General features: G+C 58.7%; 1 protein-coding gene across 6 annotated transcripts in view; it reads left to right on the top strand.

The window, feature by feature from the left end:
• Positions 1-22,916, top strand: part of BCL9L (BCL9 like) — an 80,226-nt gene that overhangs the window by 50,816 nt on the left and 6,494 nt on the right. For all 6 annotated transcript variants that reach the window (XM_075116168.1, XM_075116169.1, XM_075116170.1 and 3 more), the window contains 5 exons: positions 14,532-14,895; positions 17,346-17,468; positions 18,823-19,033; positions 19,778-19,862; positions 20,277-22,668. In XM_075116168.1, coding sequence (XP_074972269.1) covers positions 14,595-14,895; positions 17,346-17,468; positions 18,823-19,033; positions 19,778-19,862; positions 20,277-22,668 — 3,112 coding nt within the window. In that variant the 5' untranslated portion in view covers positions 14,532-14,594. The remainder of the gene's footprint in view (positions 1-14,531; positions 14,896-17,345; positions 17,469-18,822; positions 19,034-19,777; positions 19,863-20,276; positions 22,669-22,916) is intronic.

Raw genomic sequence — 22,916 nt, 5'->3', positions numbered from 1 at the left:
GTGGGAGGATGTTGGAGCTGCTTGCTCCCTTGCTTATTCATCCCAGTTTCAGACTGTGGAGGCTTGGAAAGCAGTCACTGTCATACCCCCCCCATACGCAGTTGCTCACGTGTGTGTCAAGTTGAGGAGTTCTCAGGTTTCCCAGTCCCAGGCCAGCACTTGCACCCGCCACTGAAATGTGACTTTGGGGTGGGAAAAACCTGGTTCCTCTTTCTCCGGTCCCGCTGTAGCACACCCTGAGAGGGCAGCTGATCCTGCTGGAGACCCAGGTGCGGTAGTGGCAGCGCTCAGCAGCCAGCTCACAGTCTGGTCTGCTGCATGCTGGTGTCGGCTGGCAGCCTTGTGCTTGTGGCTGTCTGACTGCATTTTGTACCCAGACAAATTGGTAGGAGCGAGGTTGCTCTGCAGGGCCACCGGGCACGCTGGCATGGTGTTCCTGCGGCTCGGCTGGCCCTGTTTCCTTCCAGGGCCCATGGGAAGGGCCGGCAGCCGCCGCTCTCCTCCTACCTGAGTGGAGGAGGAGAGTGCGTGGCAGTAACGACCCACCCAGTGGGTAACTGCCAGTCCCAGGGATCTGCCCACACTTGCCTGGCCTCCCACAGTGGCCCCTTTGTTCCTGAGAGGGCAAGGAGGAGGCTGCCTGCAGCTCCCTGGGCATCGTTAACCCCCTGCCTGCCAGCCACAGGGCGTGTGTGGAGCAGGAGGTCCCGTGGGCAGGTGGGGGAGCTCCTGCCACCCTTGAGTACGCAGAGGGGAGCTGCAGGGGAGCGCCAGCCTCCCTCTGCCAGCTGCCTCCAAACCCGCCGGTTGCTGCTGTTTTGAGGACAGCTAGCACACGCCTGTGGTGAAGACGTACACGGAGAGACAGGGCCACGCTGAGCCTTGATTTCCTTTGACAAGGCATAGGGAGGCTCTCCGCCGCCTTCCAGGCTGATTGCTGCCGTGACCTTGCTTTGGGAGCAGCCCTCGTCCAGCCCTGGCGTGGCCGCCAGCGGCTGTGTTGCTCCGGCCCCGGCGCGCGTGCCAGAGCAGGATGTGTCTTTGGGAATGGGACGTTTGGGGTGTTGGGGTGCTAATTCCAGGGGCTGAGGTATCGGTGTGGAAGCTGTTTAAAGCGATTCCAGCCTGATCAAAGTGCCTTCTTCCTTCCTGTCCTGTAACGTGATCGCAGGCCAACGAGCTGCTCGTGGTCTGCTGTGGCTTCTGGTTCCTGTTGTTGTAGAGGCGCAGGCTTGGAGGGCACAGGCATGCCTCGCCGGTGTGCTCACGCTGCCGGGGTGCAGGCTCCGGGCCAGAGCGTGACGTCCCTGTGCCCGAGAGGACAACGAGTACCCGGTCGCCGGCCAGAGGAGCTGGACACCCTTGTCCCTCTCTGCTGGCCAGCTCTGAATTGCCCATCTTTGGGTGGCAGTGATGCTTCCCTGCAGCTTTCTGCCACGCTTGCTTCCCTGTCGGCTGACCCCGGGCATTACAGGGCTGCCTCAGCACCCCTGCTCTGTCGCACATTTCCTCTCTAGAATCCGTGGGATGAGGGAGAGGAAGAGGCATTTGGCTGGCATGCCAAGACTGCGTACAGGAAACGTTCTGGCTGTCGGTCTTCAGAGATGTAGATCCCGGCGTGTCTCGTGCTAGCTCAGAGACTTGCGAATCAGCTCGGTTATCCAGACGGCCGAGAACTTTGAAACCTAATAGGTACCGTACGAGCATCACCAATTAGTTCTACCGCAAACCCAGCAGCTAATTTGCTTATATCATAGCCTAAACAGTTACCCGGCTTCCGAGAGGTCTGTTATCGCCTCTTCTCCCACTAGGTAGCCTTTGCACTCTTCCCCCCTCCTTTGTACCCCGGTCTTTGTTGATGCAACAACTTTTATTTTTGATACGTTCTGGTTTTTAAATAATGGTGTACCTAGAGTTGGGCGTGGAGGGCCAAGGGCTGAGCTGGGAGCGCTTGACAGCCCCAGTTACCGTACCGAATGCAAACAGAACTGCTGCGGAGCTTCGTCGGCTGAGTCTGGGCACCTGGGCTCTGGCCACGGAGACCGCTGCCAACCCCAAAGCCTCCTGTGAGCCTCAGGCACGAGGGCAGGGGGAGTGACGGTAGCCCACTCTGTGTCGTAAGGTAACGAGACTTCTGTCCTGGGGGAGGAGAGGAGCTCTCGGGGGTCAGCCCCCAGGACAGGTTGCTGCTTGGTCCCTCTTCCCTGTCTGTGGGTACATCTGCTGCTAAAGAGGGGTCTTGCTGCCCTCCTCCCCCCCTCCCACGGAGGGCTGCAGTTCATGAGACGGGGCGATTTGTGGCTCTTTCTGCCCGTTTCTCGTGGGGTGGTTGGAGGTCTGGGTCAGGGTTACACCATAGTGTCTCTGGAGGAGCTCGGTGGGGTGTGTAAGGGCAACGTAGCCCTTGGGGCTAGGTCTGTGGGGAAGGCCTTGCCTCTTTGCACCCCCTGCGTGGGAGAAGCTGGGGAATTTCAGCTCGAGATGCGGAGGAGGCTTCAGGGAGGTGAAGCATGCTGAGGAGGTGGAGCAGCTGCCCTTTCGGGACGTGCAGTGGGGAAATCCCTCTCTGCATCGGCGCAAGCCCAGGCTCTGACGGTAAAGCCAGGTGGGGAGCAGGGGCTCCCCTCTCCTCAAGGTCTCTCCCTCCCTCTCCAGCCCAGCGCTGGAGTCCCAGTACCGCCCACAGGCAGCTGCCACCGCTCAGCAGCAGGATCTCCGCTACCCGCGCCGATCCGATCCACGCTGGGGAAGGTGAAGGGTTTCCCAGGGTGGAATTTCCTGCAAGGCAGATGCATGGCCGCTTCCCCTCTGACCTTAAACCCCGATGTGCCTTAGTCATGATGGCATGCAAATGCGAGGCGACGAGGTGGGGGCTGGAGGGAGCTGCTGGGAAAAGGAAGTGACCTCAGCCGGGGTTTAAATATAGAGCCCAGGCTCTGCTGCGTGCTGGGCCTGGTATTTATAATCCTGGAGGAGCGCTTGGCGACTCTGCGTCTGTTCTGCAATCTGGGCTGGCAGAGTGCAGCGTAGGGGCAAGGTGCTGGGGCAGCCAGCCTTGCCTTCCCCCCTCTTCCCTGCGTTTCTCCGTCGGCTCCCCCTCGCCGGGTGAGCTGGGGTACATACGTGTGCTCACGTGCGTAGACGCAGTGCCGCAGTCTGGGCAGTTTGCTGGCCCTTAGGTGCTCCAGCCTCCGCTTTTTGTCCTTGGTATGTTTTAGTATTGGTATTTAGTGCCAGGACTGGGCCCGTGAAGGGAGCCCAACTTTTCCCCAACTGATGGCTATTTTGAGAGCAGGCTGAGAACCCTGGGACGCTGAGTGATCTTAAAAAATGCATATAGTCCCGTCAAAGCAGGGCTGCTGGAGCAAGCCTCCCTGTGTGTGGCTTAAAATGTCTTATTTCCTCTGCCACGAGCCCCCTTCAACGGCAAACGGGCTTGTTGCGCTGCTGGTCGTACCGCGTTGAGAGGTGGCAGGGGTGTTCCCTGCCGCAAGTGTTTCCTGCCAGGACGCTGCAAACACCGTACCCTTCTTCAGGCTGGGAAGTGGCCTAAGCTTGCATTGTTGGGCTCACCTCCTGGAGAGCTGTTGTTTCGGGGAGATTTTCTGCAAGGTGGTATCAGATGTCTAGCCCTTGCCGGCAGCATGCAACAGGCGTCTCTGTGCTGCCCTTATCTGAGGAAGTGGGGTAAGCGGCTGCTGCAGGGGTATGGTGCGTGGCTCTACCCTCCAGCACACCCCTCCGCGCCCTGCGGAGTCCCCAGCGTGAGGGCTGGGGTGCAGAGGAAGGCTGGGGTCCGGGCACAAAGCCCCTGCACCAGCCCGGGTGCCTCGTCGCTGACAGGAGGTGCAGCGAGTTTGCCTGTGCTCAGCCCTGGTGAGGCTGTGGATGCCCTGGGTGACGGTGACACCTAGTGGCTTTGTCCCACAGTCTCCGCCTCAGGCCCAGAGATGGGGCGCTGAGTGCAACGCCCCAGAAAAATCTCCCGATGCTTCCAGACACGTGGCATGGCGCTGGACCAGCCGCGGGGAACAGACCCCACGGTGCACGGGCACTCTTGGCGTCTCTGGCTTGGAGACGGTGCGCGGGGAAGGGACCAAGTGCGATGTCCTCGTTGACGATGGCTAGTACGTCGCAGAGCCCTGCAGAGAGACTTTCTGCTAAAGAGGCAAGCGTTACAGCTCGGGAGCTCCTCATGAAGCTCCAGCACCGCTGGGTTCCGGTCCTGCACACTGCTCTCGGGCGTCTTCAGTTATTGCCCAAGGATCCTAAAGCGGTTACTTAACTCTAGAGGCAGCTGAAGGACCCTCCTCATAGGCTTGGCTGCATCAGGCATTTATCCGACACGCGTGACTCTAGGCAAGGCTTGGCTCCCTTGTGGTATTTGTAGGGACGTTGAGTTTTCAAGGGCTCATCCACAAGCCCTGCTAGTCAGGAGAGCTGGTGTAGTGGAGGGCGGCTCACCAGGTAGACTTTCAAGCGTTACTCACCCGACCCCAGTAACCCTAGTGCACAAACACAGTGGGAATTGCCCGAGGAGATCATTTAATCCCATGTAACAACTGCACAGGGAGGCCCATGCTGTTGCTGTGCGTTTCAGCCTGCAGTGTTATGTGCCGTAATGGATCTCACAGGGAAACCACCCCCTTCATGTGCAGGTGAGCTTGTCTTTGTGCACCCCTGCACACCGGTGCCGTCGCGGTCTGGGATGGTCTCCTGCCCTGAGCTGCGTAGGATGGGGCAGCCAGTGGTGAGCGGTTGAGGGGATCAGATGCAGAAGCATTTTGCGTATCCCAGTGGTGCTACCTGCCTGAGCCACGCCGCTGGCATCTACAAGCTAAGATCCTCGAGGCGTTTACCCCAAAGGCTCTACGGGGGTGTCCAGCTGTCACAGTGGCCCGTGACTCTGGCCAGATTTCACATGCTGTGGGAAGAGATCCTGCCTCAGAGGAAATCGAAGCTCCCTGAGCATCAGCGGCAGTACCTTTGGAAGCGATTTCTGGCTTTGCTCCCTGACCTACTAGATGCTGTTACAGCACCGCAGCCTGCCGAGCCGCGACGTGCGGGTGGCTGAGCTACGCTGCATGTGGGGCACCCGGAGCTGCCCGCAGGCCTCCTGCTGACCCGTCCCCAGCCGGTCGCACGAGCCGGTGCACAAAATAATTCCTTCTTGTTGTCCCTATAGAGACACGTGTGACTGTCGAGTAATGTCTGGCACATGCAGGGTTTCTGTAGGGAACGTGCCAGTTGGACTCGGAAGCTGGAAGGATCTGCAAATTCAGTGATAGACCTGGAGGCTCCCCGTGCACAGGACGGGAAGCCAGGCTCCGCCTGGGGGTGCAGTAGGCAGCAGAAGGGTGGGAGATACTGTTGAGCTGGGGCGAGGAAGTGCTAAGAAGCGCTCTTCTGACACCGATGGATTGAAGCTGTGGCAGGAGAAAGGTAGTAGGGTGAGGGGCAGAAAGCAAACGGCATCCCCACTTCACCTCGCTCTCTGCGAGCCTCAGTTTCCACCTGTGTTAGGTGGGGATGTCTTATTCCTCAGTGGAAGGGAACATGCATCTGAGGTCTTGTCCTGCTAAAGGCCTTTGAGACTCGTGGCCAAGCAGCCCCGCTGAAATGCATCACTCCCGAGGCAGCTCCAAATGGCAGGAGATCAGCAGGGTCTGCCAAAATGACTCGGAGAACTGGTAGGATTCCACAGAGCATTAGCTCTCTCTGCAGATCTTTTAGAACCCTCCCATAGGCCTGCCAAGCTGGTAAACTGAAGCTGCCAGGGGAGGGGAACCTCAATCCATCCCACTCCTACCAGTTTGATGCCAGTGCCAGCAACAGATGCCCAGAGTCTGGAGAAGGATCACAGGTCAGCAGGAGTGCACCTGAAGAGCAGCACAGAGGCATTCCAGCCCCTCCAGCCAGTCGGTCTGCTTCGTGGCGGGGGGTGGGGGGGGGGGGCAACTTAAATGCCTCTGTACAGACACGCGCAGCGTGGGGAATAAACAAGAGGACTTAGAGACATCCGCACGCCTGCAGGGCCATGATCTTACTGGCCTTACGGAGACTTGGCGGGACGACTCCTGCGACTGGAGCGTTGGAAGGGAAGGATACAGGCTCTTTAGGAAGGACAGGGCTGGGAGACGAGGAGGGGGTGTCACACTCTACGTCAGTGACCGGCTGGAGTGTGTGGAGCTCCTCCTGGGGATGGATGAGGAGCTGACTGAGAGCTTACGGGTCAGGATTAAAGGGAGGGCACGGACAGGTGACGTTGGTGGGGGTCTGCTACAGGCCACCCAACAAGCAAGACTGAGCGGATGAGACCCTCTATAGACAGATAGGAGCAGCCTCACATTCAGAAGCCCTGGTCCTTGTGGGTGACTTCAACCACCCCGATACCTGTTGGGGGGACAACACAGCAGGGCATAAGTAATCCAGGAGGTTCTTGAAATGCGTTGATGATAACTTCCTTTTCCAAGTGGTAGAGGAGCCAACAAGGAGAGGTACCACGCTGGACCTTGTTCTCCCCACCAGCCCCTCCTTGTTGCTGAATGTGAAGCTCAAGGGCAGCCTTGGCTGCAGCGACCGTGAAATGGTGGAGTTCAAAATCCTTAGGGCACTGAGGAGGACGCACAGCAAGCTTGCTACCCTGGACTTCAGGAGAGCAGGCTTTGGCCTCTTCAGGGATCTGCCTGGTAGAGCATCGTGAAATAAAGCCCTGGAGGGAAGAGGGGCCCAAGAAAGTTGGTTAATGTTCAAGGATCACCTCCTCCAAGCTCAGGAGCGATGCATTCCCAAACAAAAAGGAAATCAGGCAAAAACACCAGGAGGCCTGCACGGGTGAACAAGGAGCTCCTGGACAGACTCAAACACAAAAAGGAAGCCTACAGAGGGTGGAAGCAAGGACAGGTAGCCTGGGAGGAATACAGAGAAATTGTCTGAGCAGCCAGAGATCAGGCCAGGAAAGCTAAAGCCCTGATAGAATTAAATCTGGCCGGGGACGTCAAGCAGAACAAGAAAAGCTTCTATAGGTACGTCAGTGATAAAAGGAAGACTAGGGAAAATGTGGGCCCTCTCTGGAAGGAAACGGGAGACCTGGTTCCCTGGTGTATGGAGAAGGCTGAGGTACTCAATGACTTTTTTGCCTTGGTCTTCACCAGCAAGTGCACAAGCCACACCGCCCAAGCTGCAGAAGGCAAAGGCGGGGACTGGGAGAATGAAGAACCACCCGCTGTAGGAGAAGATCAGGTCTGAGACAGTCTAAGGACCCTCAAGGTGCACATGTCCATGGGACCTGCTGAGATGCATCTGCGGGTCCTGAGGGAACTGGCGGATGAAGTTGCTAAGCCAGTATCTATCATATTGGAGAAGTCATGGCAGTCCGGTGAAGTTCCCACTGACTGGAAAAGAGGAAACATAACCCCCATTTTTAAAAAGGGGAAAAAAGGAGGACCCGGGGAACTACAGGCCAGTCAGTTTCACCTCTGTGCCCAGAAAGATCATGGAGCAGATCCTCCTGGAAGCTCTGCAAAGGCACATGGAGAATGAGGAGGTGATTGGTGACAGTCAACATGGCTTCACTAAGGGCAAATTGTGCCTGACAAATTTGGTGGCCTTCTACAATGGGGTTATAGTGTTGGTGGATAAGGGGAGAGTAACTCGCGTCATCTGCCTGGACTTGTACCGAGCGTTTGACGCTGTCCCGCATGACATCCCTGTCTCTAAATTGGAGAGACATGGATTTGATGGATGGACCACTCGGTGGGTAAGGAGTCGGCTGGATGGTCGCACTCAAAGTTGCAGTCAACGGCTCGACGTCCAAGTGGAGACCAGTGACAAGGGGCATTCCTCAGGAGTCGGTATTGGGACCAGCGCTGTTTAACATCTTTGTCGGCGACGTGGACAGTGGGGTTGAGCGCACCTTCAGCATGTTTGCTGACGACACCAAGCTGTGTGGTGTGGTTGACACGCTGGAGGGAAGGGACCTTGACAGGCTTGAGAGGTGGGCCCATGAGAATGTCATGAAGTTCAACAAGGCCGAAGCCAAGGTCCTGCACATGGGTCGGGGCAATCCCAAGCACAGATACAGGCTGGGTGAAGAGTGGATGGAGAGCAGCCCTGAGGGGAAGGACTTGGGGGTGTTGGTTGATGAGAACCTCAACATGACCCGGCAATGTGCGCTCACAGCCCAGAAAGCCAACCGTGCCTGGGGCTGCGTCAAAAGAAGCGTGACCAGCAGGTCGAGGGAGGTGATTCTCCCCTTCTGCCCCGCTGTCATGAGACCCCACCTGGAGTACTGCATTCAGCTCTGGGGTTCCCAGCATAAGACAGACATGGACCTGTTGGAGCAGGGCCACAAAGATGATCAGAGGGCTGGAGCACCTCTGCTATGGAGATGGGCTGAGAGAGTTGGGATTGTTCAGCCTGGAGAAGAGAAGGCTTCAGGGAGACCTTACAGCAGCCTTCCAGCACCTGAAGGGGGGCAACAAGAAAGCTGGAGAGGGACTTTTAACAAGGGCATGTAGTGACAGGACAAAGGGTAGTGGCTTTAAACTGAAAGAGGGTAGATTTAGATTAGCTGTAAGGAAGAAGTTCTTCGCTGTGAGGGCGGTGAGGCACTGGCACAGGCTGCCCAGAGAAGCTGTGGGTGCCCCCCTCCCTGGAAGTGTTCAAGGCCAGGTTGGACGGGGCTTTGAGCAAGCTGGCCTAGTGGAAGGAGAGTTGGAACTAGACGATCTTTAATGCCCCTTCCAACCCAGACCATTCCATGATACTATGATTCTGTGATAGAGCTGATGAGGGTACCGCCTTTTCTGCTGTTTAACAGGGCATGAAAAGAGTCCAAGAAATGAACAGTAAAGAAAATGGGCTTCTCTGGGCTACCTGTGTCATGGTATAAGAGCAAGAGAATTTCGTGATGCATTCAAAACAGATGACTCTTGTCAGCGGGAGCAGACACTGCCTGCCTCCTGATGTCTCTGAGTCTGGCCGGCCGCAGGAAGACTCGATTGAGAACACCTTCAGCAGCAGCAGCCCGGGTTACGGCTCTTCTCACTGGTGATAAACACGCTCAGGCGAGGTGCAGGGAGACGCTCCTGCAAAATAGCGTGCTGGCTCAGAGCTGTGCTTGTCGGGCTCGGGTGGGTTCCAGGGCTCCTCTGGCTGTTAGAGCCCATCGCTGACTCTTGGCTGGAGCTGGCTGGGTGACAGCAGTGCTGTTTCGCTACTGTTTTTGAGGGTTTTGTTTCTCACTGGAACAGGCTCAAAACCCATTGAATGGTCTTGCGAAAAGGATTGTTTTGGAACAACCATTTTTGCATGGAAAAGGTCAAGTTTCTGATTCTGGTCTTTTTCTCAAATCAGAAATCACCCAAGAGTCTCCGGCTTCAGAAATCTTGCTTCTGGAAAGTTTGTTGTAGTCTTTGCCTCTGTGAAATACTCTGACTTTAATGAAATAGTATGGTATTTCTTTGGAGGTGTTCCAAGCCCTTCTGCGTTAACCCTGCGAGGACCGGTAATCTAGGAGTGGTGTTAGGCAGCGTGCCCACGATCGCATCCAGACTTGGGGTGAGAGGTATTTCAGGAGGGGGCGGCTGGTCCTTGGGGTCTCTCCTTTTGCTGTTCTCTGCCTAGTGCCTTTCTTCCAGAAGCCCTTGAGCCTGCTTAGGACCTCTCGCTTCCAAAGCCAAGGTGTTCCACTTGAGTTTTGGCGGTGTCTGTGGGACGGTTTGGATGGGGCTTGTCCCAGGATTGCTGCTTGTAGCGAGTGGGTGGGTGGTCATGGACAGTGTGCTTAGAGGGTGTTTGCAACGGCAACCTGGTCTTGTTACTTCCCGGACTGGCTGGTGGAGAGGGGCTGGGTGACTTTCTGCTCGTTGCATCACTCAGTCGCGATGACCCGTCTCGTCTCGTACGTTGGGTGTTCTCTCTCGGGAGCTGTGGGGCATGTCAGCACAGCTCCAGAGGCCTGGGTTCTGGTCTTCGCCGTGTGTGTGCAAGTTGGTAGTCGTCTGGGTTTCGCAAGAGCTCTCCCCAGAATCTGATAGGAGGGAGGTGCGGCGAAGCTCCTTCTTTTTTGAACCATTTTGACTCTGGTTCCCCGGCTTCCTCTCACCCATTCTCCCAATAGGGATAGCGTGGCAGCAATGTCAGCCAGCGTCCGGACGTGGAAGCTGCGGGGCGGGCAGGCTGGCAGCCGGGAGGCTTTCCTGCCCCACTGGGAGGCGGGCGCGGGCTCCGCATTCTTGCGGCAGTGTTGGGAATCTGTGTTATCGTCCTTCGGAGCGAGCAGGAGCATGATTCACCAGAAAGTCCTCCGGGAACGCAGTGGGGTTTCAGGTTTCTTGAACTATCAGCTAGCAATTCCGGGATTGGGAATATGTCAGCCCAGTCTCTCCTCGCCCAGAGCTTCCTCCTCCCCCTCTGCTGCTGTTCAGACCGTACTGGAGGAGCCTTACTGAAAGCAGGTTTTGTTGTTTTGTTTTGAGGTTTCTTGTCTGCTAAGGTCCCAGTCTTTGATTTAAAGCTGTGGCTTTTCAGGCGTACCAGGCACAAATACTCTCCCTCTGCATTTAGATGTAGCACTTCATCCAACAGAGGTATTTATTGTGCCTTGTCAGCCTCCTTCTCCGCATGAGGTAGGCTGGGTTGCGCCCCCGTTTAATGACGGGGGAGTCGAGGCACCCAGGAGTACGTCTTGCTCGGGGTCATTCGTGGAATCGGTGGCAGCCGGGGATAGAAGCCAGGAGTCTCGGCTCCTTACTATAACCACTGGGAATTAAGTTTGCTGTTGTCTTCGAAACTGCTGGGCTGGAGTGGGTGTGTTGCTAAATTGCGGAGGGAGCCAGATTTCTATGCAATCTCCTTTTTGTCATGTTCTTTTCAAGATGTTATGGATCGTTTGCCTCCCCATGTCAGTGTATCTACTTTCTAATTAATTCTCTTCTGTGGCCCAGATGTGTGGCATGCCTGCTGGAATCTAGCTTGAATCTAGGGGCGTGTGCAAGGAGCTTACAGCAATCGAGATGCCTATCGGCATACTGCAACCAGCCAGATGGGAGGCCGGGATGGATCCCCGCTATGCATCTGCAACAGGATCCAACTGTTGCTACTCCCGAAAGCAGAGCAGAATCCGCGGGCAGCTGCTTCTGGCTTTGCTCCCATTAGGATTTGCGAGGGGAGTGAGGTCAGTCTCAGTCAAGGCTGGAAGAGGAGGGCTTCCCAAGGTTGAGCCAGGGCTCCCCGTCAGCCCAGGGCGGCTTTCCATCCTGCGGCTGGTTGAGGCAAGGCATTGGACGTCTTCCCTGCAGCACCAGCCTACACCCAAAACGAAGGAATAAGAAAGATTCCCCAAGAATGTGGCGTTCTGGAGGGACCGTGCAGGGCTCATCCACGCTGCAGGCAGGGTCTGAAGGTTTTGCCGTGGTGGCTGCCGGGTCCTTTGGGATCAGTGCCTGCGTTCCCTGCAATCTGACCTGAGGGCTAGAGGGATAGGGGTTGCATCTCGAGCATGAGTCTGGGCTCCGCAGGCGTGGTCTTAGCGGCGCCCTGGTTTTCTTCCCCCCTCCCCAGGGTACTCACATGCCCATGCTATGCTGTACTAGGGTTGGGCTGCGATGCTGCTGAGCATTCCCGTTTCCAGTGGAGCACTGTGGGATCTATTTTGAATGCGGTATCTGTGCGTGCAGATGTGCCACAGGCAGACCTGCATCTCCCAGCCTGTCGTCAGTACGGATGGCGGTGGTAGCACCTCCTCGGCTGCTCTAGCCGCACCCTGGCGTCAGTCGGTCGTGACCCTCAGGACTGCGGTGCAACGTGTTGCAAAGATCGCCGAGCGCAGCGCAGCAGGCGGGGGCTCTGGGCCACCAGCAGCGGGAGCTGCTGCAGGGCTTGCTTTCTGGAATGCTGTCTGGCAGCAGCCTCTTCCAGCGGGGCCGAAGGCTCCCTGCGGCTGGCCAGCCAGCGGCTGCAGGCAGCGTGTGTGCTTAACGCTGCAGCTTGTGCCATATGGACCTCCTCCTCCTCCCCGCTTGCCCTCTCCACGTCTCCTTCCCCGCTCTGCTCCCCTCCCCCTGCGAGCGGTTTGACGGAGCAATTGGGCAGGCACTGGGACGGCAGCTCTGACATAAATCTCTCCTGGTGTGGAATGAGGGGTATAAATATCCAGAGAGTGATGTGATCTTTCCAGCTGCTATTAATAGGTCCCCGGAGAACAAGAGCGAGCGAGCGAGACTGGCTGACACTTAAAGGGCTAGCAACTCCCTTATGTGCTGTGAAAATTAATCAGCGCTGTGGCTCACCATCTTCCTCCAGGCTAGAGCAGAGCCCTCGCCGAGGTGCGTAGGGAGGAGGTGGAGGAGGAGGGAGCAACTAACGACTCGCTAGTTAGGAAGCAGCAATAGGCCAAGCTGTGCACGAACGATCCCACTAACTAGCGAGGAATGCCTGGGCGGGCCGTGCGATAGCGCTGCTCGCGCAGGCTGCTCTCGGTCGGGCGCCGCGGCGTGCCAGCCAGCCACCGGCTCGGCCTTGCCTCGCAGGGAGGCAGGTGCCGAGGAGGCAAGGGACTCGCCGGCAGTGGATGGCAAGCTGCAGCCTGCTCCTTGTGGCGACCGCCGTCCTTCAGGGATTACGGGTCTGCCAAGTGTGCTTTGCTCTCCGCTTGCATGTGCTGTTCTGGGTACGCTGTTTTGCCCTCGCAGAGCGAGCACTTGGCTTTTGCCGATGGTACGTCTTCGGGCCCGCCTTCGGCAAGCCAGGAGCAGAGTGTGTAGTGTTGCTGAGCTCTTGCGGCGCTATTTAGAGATGCGGAGTTTGGTCTGGAGCCGGCGCTTCCTGTCCCTGGGTGGCAGAAGAAATCTGTGTGCAGCATCTGGCCTGCTCAGACCAGATGGGAGGAGCAGACCACGGGCCCAGTAACCCCCATGTGCTGGGAAATTTCTCTGCCTGGGCACGGAAAAGGTTCTCGAGTGCATTGTGGGGGCGTCATGCAAAGCACACGGCAGATGTAAGCAAACAGAGAGTAATACCTCAACTTCCACGAACACATGGTTTACTCTCCTTCCCCCCTGCTCCCCCAGAAGTAGAGAAGACTGTGACAGGCAATGGGGGGCTCTGCAGGTTTGGGGTCCCTGGCTGTGGGGTGGTGAGGAGGCTGTAGCAGAGGAACGTGGGGCCCCCGTGCAGGAGGAGTTACATCCCCCAGACGAAGGAAGCGGGGAGCGGTTCTCGTGGGGATGTGCATCTTTCTGTGCTGGGACTGCCTCCGAGGGCTTAGCAGAGAACGTGGTTCAGGCTGGGAAGAGTTGGTGTGTAAGAGCCATGTCTGAAGGTGAGGGACGTCCTCTGCCCGCTCCGGTAGCCCCGGAGGTGAGGCTGGCTGATGTCGTACGCTGCCTGTGCCATGTTGAAGAGGGCTGTTTGCTGCAAGTAGGAGGTACTCGCAGGCCAGGAGGGATGCACCCTGCAGTTACCGGGGCTGTCTGTTGAACTGAGGGTTAGTAGCAGCCCTCCAGAGCGCACAATGTTCTCAGGTGCTATGGAGCTGCATCCCAGTCATCTCTAACGCCCGTGCAGAACTCCGAGGGGAGGAATCCCAGTGCGAGCCTAAGAGACCCTCCCAAGGCAAATACATCTGCAAGGAGGGCTGCTGCAGCATTGCTCAGCTGCGTGCGTGTCCTCCAGCCCAGAAGCCTGTGCGCTCTGCCCTAACTGCCTCTCCCCTGAAATGCTCTGCCTCAGCCTGCGGGCCTGTTCAGAGAGCTGGGCTGGGTCTGGAGCAGGAGAGCCTCACCCTGCCGTCCCGGCAGGCCCGTGGCACGTTGCATCATCCTGCTGGGCTGGAAGCTGCCGCTCAAGTGGACGCTCCCCGAGCCTAGGCCTTGGAGCAGGAGCTGGCGTGGTCCCTCGGGCCCCCAGGAGAGACAGGGATACCCGTAGCTGACGAGTGCCCCCACTCCCAGCTCTGCCCTTGCCTGGCAACCCACCGCCTCCTCCTCACAGTCCTTCCCTCCCCCGTCCCAGCTTTCCCCTTACAGGCTTGCATCAAGAGCATTTTCTGTCTGCTGAGTTGTCTCCTGTGTGTTTTGCAGAGCAGAGGAAAACGATTTAGCAGCAGAAGGGGGTCCCTGATGCCAGTAGGCCACCAGATTTCTGTTCAGGGTCACACAGTTGTCTGAGTGCTGGGAACACCTGCAAAATAGCTCTAAGGATCCTTCTGCTCACCAAAGGGCCGGGCTGGCGTGGAGCACCCCGTTCTCGTTATGGCCTTGGAAACAAGGACTCTCGCGCCCGGCAAGCCTGCCATGCCTGGGTGGGAATTTGCTGCTTGTGCGCATGCGGCTGGCTGCAGAGCAGGATCCTTTGCTCAAAGGGGCCCGGGCTAATTCCTGGCACAGGTGGCTCTGGGTTGTGCCTTGCCACAGGCTTTGTCTGGCCCGACAACCAAGCAGCCCCGTGCCCCGGCCCTGGGTAGTGCGCCCGTTGCCTGCACCCACGCGAGGGGCACCACGCTCACTCGCTGCCCTCTTCTCTTGCAGGTTTCTGACCGAAGGGCCTGGGAGCTCCCTCCACTGGCGCTGTGGGACGCTTTAGCCAATCCAATGCACCCTGACAACAAACTGCCCAGCCATGGCAAGGCAGGCAGCAGCGGTGCCCCGGCCCAGCACCACAATGTGAGCCAAGCACCCACCTGCAATCTGGGCTCTAAGGGTGTGGGGGCGGGCAGCCATGGCGGCAAGGCCACTCAGATCTCCCCTGGCAACTCTGGACTGAAAAACAGCCAGAACACTGTCCCAAACTTCAGCTCCTTGAAGGGCAAGGTGAAACGGGAACGAAGCATCTCGGTGGACTCCGGAGAACAGCGAGAAGCCAGCACCCCTTCGCAGGACGCAGAATCAAAAGGTAATACTCTCCTAAACCTTGCCTCAGCACGTCCTCCTTGCTGTTGCTCCAAGCGTCCTGGCAGGACCTGGGATGGGAGCAGCTGTGAGCATCTTGGGTTTCTGTGCTACAGCTTCTGCCTGGGCTTGTCCTGGCTGCCTGTCCGTCTTTGCATCACCGCTTGTCCCATCTGCGGTTTTGGGACCGGGGTGGCTGAGCACCGTCTTTACATTTCATTCTCTAAACTCTTTGTTACACGGAGAATCTGGGACCCTGGTTTTCACGGTCTACCGAGGCCAGCTAAGCAAGAGCACGGTTCACGGAAACGGTGCCAAACACCCCTGCTTTGCAACATGCAGGCTTTCAGCTCGGGACCCAGTCGAGTTGTTTTCTGTCTCCTTGCTGTTGGCAAAGAGCTGCCTTTGTGGTGTTCTTGCAGCTGCCCGACCACTCGGTCGTGGTTAGCGAGGAGGTGCTGCGAGGGTCGCTGTCTGAACAGTTCTGTGGTTTCGTCAGCGATGGATGACTCTTGTGTTACAGCACGTGGCTTCTGGAAAAGGGCTGAGTCAGTGCTTCCAAACCCTCTGGCTTCCCTGTCCTCACCAGCCTTCCCTGTAGCCTCTTGCGTGCCACCAAGCTGTGCGCTCAACAGCCGCACGGGATGCTCGAGCGTCTTGCGGGGGGTTGTCAGAGGAGAGATCCCTCGGTGCCCTTGGTTCCAACCGAGGCTCGCACCCGCTCCCTGGCACGATCTGCTGTTGGATTGAACGATCGGCAGAGGTTAAACCCCCTTGCTTTCCAACCGGCCTCAGATAATTCTGGGAGGTTGGGGGTGGCTGGGCTTAACTTCTGATTGACTCGAGTGTGTTATCGTGGCTACGTTCCTGTTACATTCTCGGAAACAGAATTAAGACTCAAGATGGAGTCAAATGCTAAGTCCCTTTATTTGGCCAGAAATAGATACGGGAGAGAAAAGCAAAGAAAGAGAGAAAAAGAAAGGTGAAAAAGGGAACAAGAGGGCGGGACTGTTGCAATAGCTACCACCACAGATCACGCAGCGGTTCGTCTGCTCGGGCGGTCCCGGCGGACCCCGCGGTCCAACGTATCGTAGAGTCCGGTGGGGAGGGAAGTTCCAGCACGCTCCCCATCTAGTTTCCCCCTTTATAGGGTTGTCCTACTGCACGGTCAGTAACTGTTCTGCCTACCCCTGCCTCCCACTCGGCGGTGGGGCAGATGCCCAGTACTGTCACTAGACGGTGCTTGGAAGTTCTAGAGGGTCCGAGCCCCACCACATATGTCGCCAGGCGGCCTTGAGCCCGGGCGTGTGCGTCGAGGACGAGTGCTCTGAGATAACGGGGTGCACATTCCTGCCGGGTCGACCTTGGTGATTAAACTGTTCCGCTCAGCTGCCGTAGCGATCAAGCTGCGGTAGAGAAACTCGCCTGCCGACAGTGGTGAGACAAGCTTCTAGACCCTGACACTCCCCAAATGCAGAGCTGCTCTTCTGGCTCGTGCCCCATGGCGTTTGGTTTCACAGCCAAAGCTGAGTTGCCTGCCTGGCTTAGGCCGGAGCTGTGCCTCAGAAGAAAGGGTAGAACCTACCTGAACGGACCTCCTCCCCCAGGAAAGCTTTCTCCCCCTTGCGTTAGGGGGTTACTGCATGCCACCGATCATAAGCATTTGTAGCTTTATCCCAGTACTGCCTTGCAGCCTAGACCTCCACAGGAAAATGATTCAAATGGCTTGATCAGGAATGCCCAAATCTCCTACGTTCCTGCCGCAGCGTGCTGATGGATCATGTGAATATGGCCTGGAAACCACCAGATGATGTGAAAAAGGGAGGCCAGGCAATGTTATATTAGAATTAAAGCACAGGGCTGCAAGTTGTCCATCCTGCGTCCGATTCCTTTCCCCGAGTCCCTGGGTGCCTTTGGGCAGCCACTTCCTCTCTGGGCTGGATCAGCCCCATCTGAGAAATGGAGGGAGCATCAAGTTTACAGAGGGCATAAAGGCCCCTGCCCGACTAGCGTCTGTGAAGGGCAGAGTCCGTCTCCGTTTCCTACAATGGATGTGAACATGCCCCCCCATTCCATTTTCAGGTTTTAAGTGCTAAATCTCAGACCCTTTCAATTTAGGGTTAATGCCCAAAGCTCTCCGGTTTGGAACAGCAGTTGGACACGTCCTGCGTTTGTAGGCTCCTTTCAGACAGTAAGAAAGGCATCTCGTTCTGGACCACTAGCTCTCACAGGAGCATCTCGCCAGGTCTGGCTGCGAAGACGACAAGCCCAGACCGAGCAGCTGCTTCAGGATCTTTCCCAGGGCTGAGTGGATGCTGGTGTAAGGCTCCTCGCCCAGTGCGTCCTGGCTGGGTCGGCAGTGCCAGCGTGCAGCACACGGCTGGGCAGGGCCCCAGCCTTCCCAGCCTCTGCCGGGTGTGTGCAGCTCTTCTGATGGCTCTGTCCCTTTTGCAGGTGAGGTGGCTCCCCGTAGCAAGCGGCGGTGTGTGCTGGAGAGGAAGCAGCCGTACAGTGGGGACGAATGGTGCTCTGGGCCGGACAGCGAGGAGGACGACAAGCCCATCAGCAGCGCACACAGTGAGTGTCTCTCTCCTTACCAGCTCAGAAGCTTGAATAACGCCAGCTCCCTCCTGCAGGTCAGCAGGGCAGGTGTAGCTTTGCCTGCGTGTGCTGACTTAGCCGGGTGAGTGGCATGGCGGGCGCTCAGAGTCGGCAGTCGTGCCGTGGGATTGTTTGTGGCCATGTGGTGAGCTGTGGCACCTATCTTGTGGAGATGCTGCCGCAATGCTGGAGGGGAAGGTGTTGAGCTTGGATGTCCCTGCTGTACATCACTCTGGCCACACCAGCGGCAAAATTGCCATCTTGACAGCGTGCCCGGCTTAAATCTGGTTACGCATGCCTATCCCGGTCATAGCGGCGGCCAGGCCAGGCGACATGCGTTGCCCTTGTTGCAGCAGCGAAGCCTGTGCCAGGCCAGCCACCCGCTCTCCGTAGCTGTGCTTCAAAGGCAACTGAGGCTGAAGAGGCTCTCGAGGTCTTGCCCAGCAGTTCAGGCAGGGCTGAGCTGGCCAAGGTGTGTACTGTTTGGAGCAACAAACTGTAGGTCTCTCCTGTTTTCCAAAAGCATCAAAACTCTATATTTTTTTTGGTAGCTAGAATTCAGTTTGCTTTCAAATTGCAACAGGGAGACTATTTGAGAGAACCGAGCAAGGTCCTGCGGGGCCCAAGGGCCACAGCTGATGGAGAACGTGGAAGTGGATAAAATCCAAGTCGAGTGGCCTTTGTGCCTGCCGGTGCACCGGCGGCCTTCCCCCTCCAGGCTGTTGCTCCCTTGCGCTTCTCTGCGCAGCCCGCAGCCCTCGGGAAGGGATGGCGTCCAGGGGCCGGCGGCAGCGGCTGTGTGCTGCTGCCAGGTTTCCAGCCGCGTCCCTTCTCTTTCACCGCTGCTGTGCCGGCGGTGGGCGGCAGGTCTGCGGGGGGTCCGCGGCGAGAGGCTGCGGGGGGACGCGCCAGCCTGCCTCGGGGGGGGCGCAGGGCGCCTGAGGAGCCAGGCACTGCTGCTCCCGCTAACTGCGGTGCTTGTTGCTATTAGTTAGGAATATTATCTAATTCCGGCCGACGAGGAGTAGTCGCCGCTCCGGCGGACGGCACCGCCGCTTCCCCCGCGGCCGGCGGGCAGGGAGAGGCGGAGAGCCCCGGGCCGGGCACCGGGCGGCGGCGGCGGCGGGGACGGACGGGCGGCTGCTGCCACCTGCCGGCGGCCCTCCGGGCCCCGGCCCCCTCCCGCCGGCCCCGGCCCCGGCCCCCTCCCGCCGGCCCCGGCCCCGGCCCCCTCCCGGCGGCCCGTTCCTCCCCACGGTGCGGGCGGCGGGGGCGGCTCGGGCTGTCCCGCTGGGCCGGCCGCGGCAGCTCCTCTCCTGTCCTCCCGCAGATTGTAATGTAGCAGATCCTGCGATGTCCACGGCCTCGCAGCTTGGCCCAGGGTCCAACCCGCTGCCGACCCTGAACGAGAGCAGTTCTTCCAGCGTGCCTCATGGTGCTGCCCCCGGCTTACGGTCAGACGCCGCAGGAGGCGGAGGCGGCGGGACGGGAAAGCAGCCTTCACAGTTTGTTTACGTCTTTACAACGCACCTTGCTAACACGTAAGCAGTAAACCCCGTCTGTCCCGCGCTGACACAGGGCCAGCCTGTCACACCTGCCTGCTGCGCGCTCGCTTGAGTACAGAGAGCTGGACAGACCCACGTCGCTTTGACTGCCCAGAGCGGGTCCCCCCTGAGGTTCAGGACGTTTGCTGGCAGCTACTGCTGGTGGGCAAACTTTGTCTTAAACGCACTCTTCCTCCCAGCGATGCCCAGCGCTCCGCCCTGCGATGCACGCTGTCAAGTTCCTCTAGACAGCGTCCAACACAGCCTCACCCAGAGCTCATCCGACTGCTGGTCGGATTTGGGAGTACCTAAGGGTACCATGGGGAGTGCTGCGTGACGCTCGGTGTTCTCCACTTGATCCCTCCTTTCCATCCTGCGTTGTCTCAGCCATGGAGTCGTAGCACAGCTGTTTAGTTTGAGAGCTCTGCTACACTACGGGTTCAGTGGGGCAGATCCCAGAGCATCTTGGCGACAGCCACCTTAGGGCAGCAGGCCCAGGGTAGAGCCGAGTGCCCATCACAGGATGTGGGAAGAGGGAAATTCCAGGGCAAGCGATCATCAGTTGGAGAACCTCACTGGGGCCCGTGCGGGACAGGTGGGAGGACTCTGAGAATATCCCCCCTTCTTGGCAACCTCCAGAGATTTCCCTCTTGCCGCAGGACTGAAGAGCAGGGGTGGCACCTGGGGTGGGTGGGATGCGGCACAACGCCTGGTCTCAAGCGGTTTGTGCTCTCTCCACAGAGCTGCGGAAGCTGTCCTGCAGGGCCGAGCTGACTCCATTCTGGCCTACCATCAGCAGAACGTCCCACGGGCAAAGCTAGACCAGGTATGCCAGCCACGGACCAGATGCTCCTGTCGGCATGTGCTGCTGACTGCTGACCCTGCCCTTCCGACACGGCCCTTCTCCCGCAGCTCTTGGCTCAGCTGTGGAAAAAGGGGTTGTCAGAACTCCCTTTCTGTGGGGTGGGAAGCTGCTTTGCTGTGGAACCTCTTCGGAGCGAGTCCTGGCTGCTGTCAGCTGTGAGAAGTTTGGGATGGGGCACAGGACGTGGCCTCGCAGCCACGTGGGCAGAACACCCGGCTGCTTTTCCAGGGCCTTTACAGGACCTGCTGCTTCCCCACAAGGAACAACACCAAACTGCCACAGGGCATGTTTCTGGGACAGAGGGGTCTCCTGCAGGGTGCAGGGAAGAATACCAGGGTTTTCCCTGCTCACATTTATTTTCCTTTTTTCTGCCAGGCGCCAGCTCCTAAAGTGCTGGGGGTCGCTGAGCCGCTTCCCATTAACCCTCCTGCTGCCAACACTCCGCAGTCCCAGCCACCGGCACCTCAAGCGAGTCAGCCGCAGCCGCAGCCTCCCCCGCCGCAGCCTCCGCCTCCACCGCAGACCATCAGTCAAACACCTTTGCCTGCGCCCAGCAGCCTGCCCCAGGAAGGGACAAATGAAGATGTCCGGAGAGATCTGACTCCCAACTCTTTGGGGAACAACAGCGGCGGCAACCAGCCTGGAAGTAACCACCCAAATACGCCCACCGCCTCTGCCAACACCATGCAGCCTGGGCAAGTGGACTCCTCTGCCACATCCAGCTCCAGCCTCCTCGGGGAGGGCCCGGGCCCGGGGATGCCAGGGAATGGGCAGGCAGGCCTGGGCCCCAGGAACCCCCTGAACTCGGAAGGGCTCTCGAAGGAGCAGCTGGAGCACCGAGAGCGCTCTCTGCAGACCCTGCGGGACATTGAGCGTCTGCTGCTGCGCAGCGGGGAGGCCGAGCCCTTCATGAAGTCCGGCCAAAATGCGGGTGAGGGCGGGACTGCCCCTCAGCCGCAGGCTGCCCCTGCCCAGCCCCCTGTGCCCCCTGCCAGCATGAAGAAGTATGAAGAGCCTCTGCAGTCCATGATCTCCCAGACCCAGAGCCTTGGTGGGCCCGGTCTGGAACACGAGGTGCCCCACCACCCAGGTGCTGACATGGGGCAGCAGATGAACATGATGATGCAGCGGCTGAACCAGGACAGCCTGACACCGGAGCAAGTGGCCTGGAGGAAGTTGCAGGAAGAGTACTATGAGGAAAAGCGACGGAAGGAGGAACAGATCAGCATCCACGGCCGGCCCATGCAGGAGATCATGATCCCGCAGTCGATGGGGAGCATGATGATGCGTGGGCCCCCGCCACCCTACCACAGCAAGCCTGGAGAACAGTGGCCGCCAGGGATGGGCAGCCAGCTGCGGGGACCCATAGATGTGCAGGACCCCATGCAGCTGCGGGGAGGGCCACCCTTCCCAGGGCCACGGTTCCCTGGGAATCAAATGCAGAGAGTCTCTGGCTTCGGAGGGATGCAGAATATGCCCTTGGATGCTCTCGGCCCCATGAACGCCATGCAGAGGCCAGTCAGACCTGGCATGGGATGGAGCGACGATATGCCTCCTATGGGAGGCCCCGGGAACTTTCCGCAAGGCACCCTGCCCTACCCGTCGGGGCAAGGGGACCCTGAAAGGTTCATGAATCCCCGTGCCAGGGAGGAGATCCTGCGGCATCAGCTGATGGAGAAACGCCCGGTGGCAATGCAGAGGCCCATGGGGATGTCCGGCAGCTCCATGAGCCAGGGCATGGAAATGGAGAGGATGATACAGGCTCACAGGCAGATGGATCCATCCATGTTTGCAGGGCAGATAACGGGGGACAGTCTGAGCAGCGCCCCGATGGGAATGGATTTTGCAGGCACGCGGGGGATGCTGAGCCCCACTATGAGTCAGTCGGGCCTTCGGGACATGGACGCGCCCATGGGCCCTGGCAACCTCAACATGAACATGAATGTCAACATGAACATGAACATGAACCTCAACGTCCAGATGACTCCGCAGCAGCAGATGATGATGTCGCAGAAGATGAGGGGCCCCGATATGATGGCCCACCAGGGCATGAGCCCTGAGGAGCTGGCCAGGGCGAGGGCTCAGAACGGCAACGGCAGTGCAATGCTGGGGGGGGCCCAGAAAATGATGATTCCCTCTCAGTTCCCCAACCAAGGACAGCAAGGCTTCTCGAGCGGGCAAGGGCCTTACCCCAACATGCCTCAGGAGATGGGCAGCGGCTCGGACATGTTCAGCCCTGAGCAGGGCACCATGCCCGTCGGGAGCATTGGCGGCACCACCAGGCTCAGCCACATCCCTCTGCCTCCGGCCTCCAACCCCACTCCTGCGCAAGGGGGAAGCCTGGCCAACATGCACCCGGCACCTTCCCGGGGGCTGGGCCGCCGGCCCTCTGACCTCACCATCAACATCAGCCAGATGAACTCCCCCAGCATGGGTCACCTCAAGTCTCCCACCCTCAGCCAGGTGCACTCGCCGCTGGTCACCTCCCCCTCTGCCAACCTCAAGTCCCCCCAGACACCCTCGCAGATGGTCAGCATGCCACCTTCAAACCAGTCTGGACCCCTCAAGTCCCCCCAGGTGATGAGCTCCTCGCTTAACGTCCGGTCTCCGACTGGCTCACCGAGCCGCCTGAAGTCCCCTTCTATGGCTGTTCCTTCCCCCGGTTGGGTGCCCTCTCCCAAAGCCACCATGCCCAGCCCCGGGGTCAACCCGAGCAAGCAGACTCTCAGCATGAACTCGTCTACTTCCATGGGAGGACTGGACCAGGGTATGCCGGCTCTCTTGTGTGCGAGTGCGTGCGCGTGCTTGGTTTTGGTGAGTGTGTGGACGGTGTTCTTCTCCAGCCCGCGCGCTCCTGCGGGAGCGGGGAGACGCTCGTGTGCCTGCGTGTGCCTTTACGTCTCGTGGAGCGAGTCTTTTTTTCCCAGGAGTCCAAACAGGGCCTTTTCAGGTACATGGGAGGGTGAACAGAGCGGCTTTTACTTCAACCCCAGCTCGTGCTCTGTGATACAGGTG

The sequence above is a fragment of the Phalacrocorax aristotelis genome, chromosome 22 (genome assembly GCF_949628215.1).
Source record: "Phalacrocorax aristotelis chromosome 22, bGulAri2.1, whole genome shotgun sequence".
NCBI lineage: Eukaryota > Metazoa > Chordata > Aves > Suliformes > Phalacrocoracidae > Phalacrocorax > Phalacrocorax aristotelis.
This window is presented reverse-complemented; position numbering and strand designations above follow the sequence as displayed.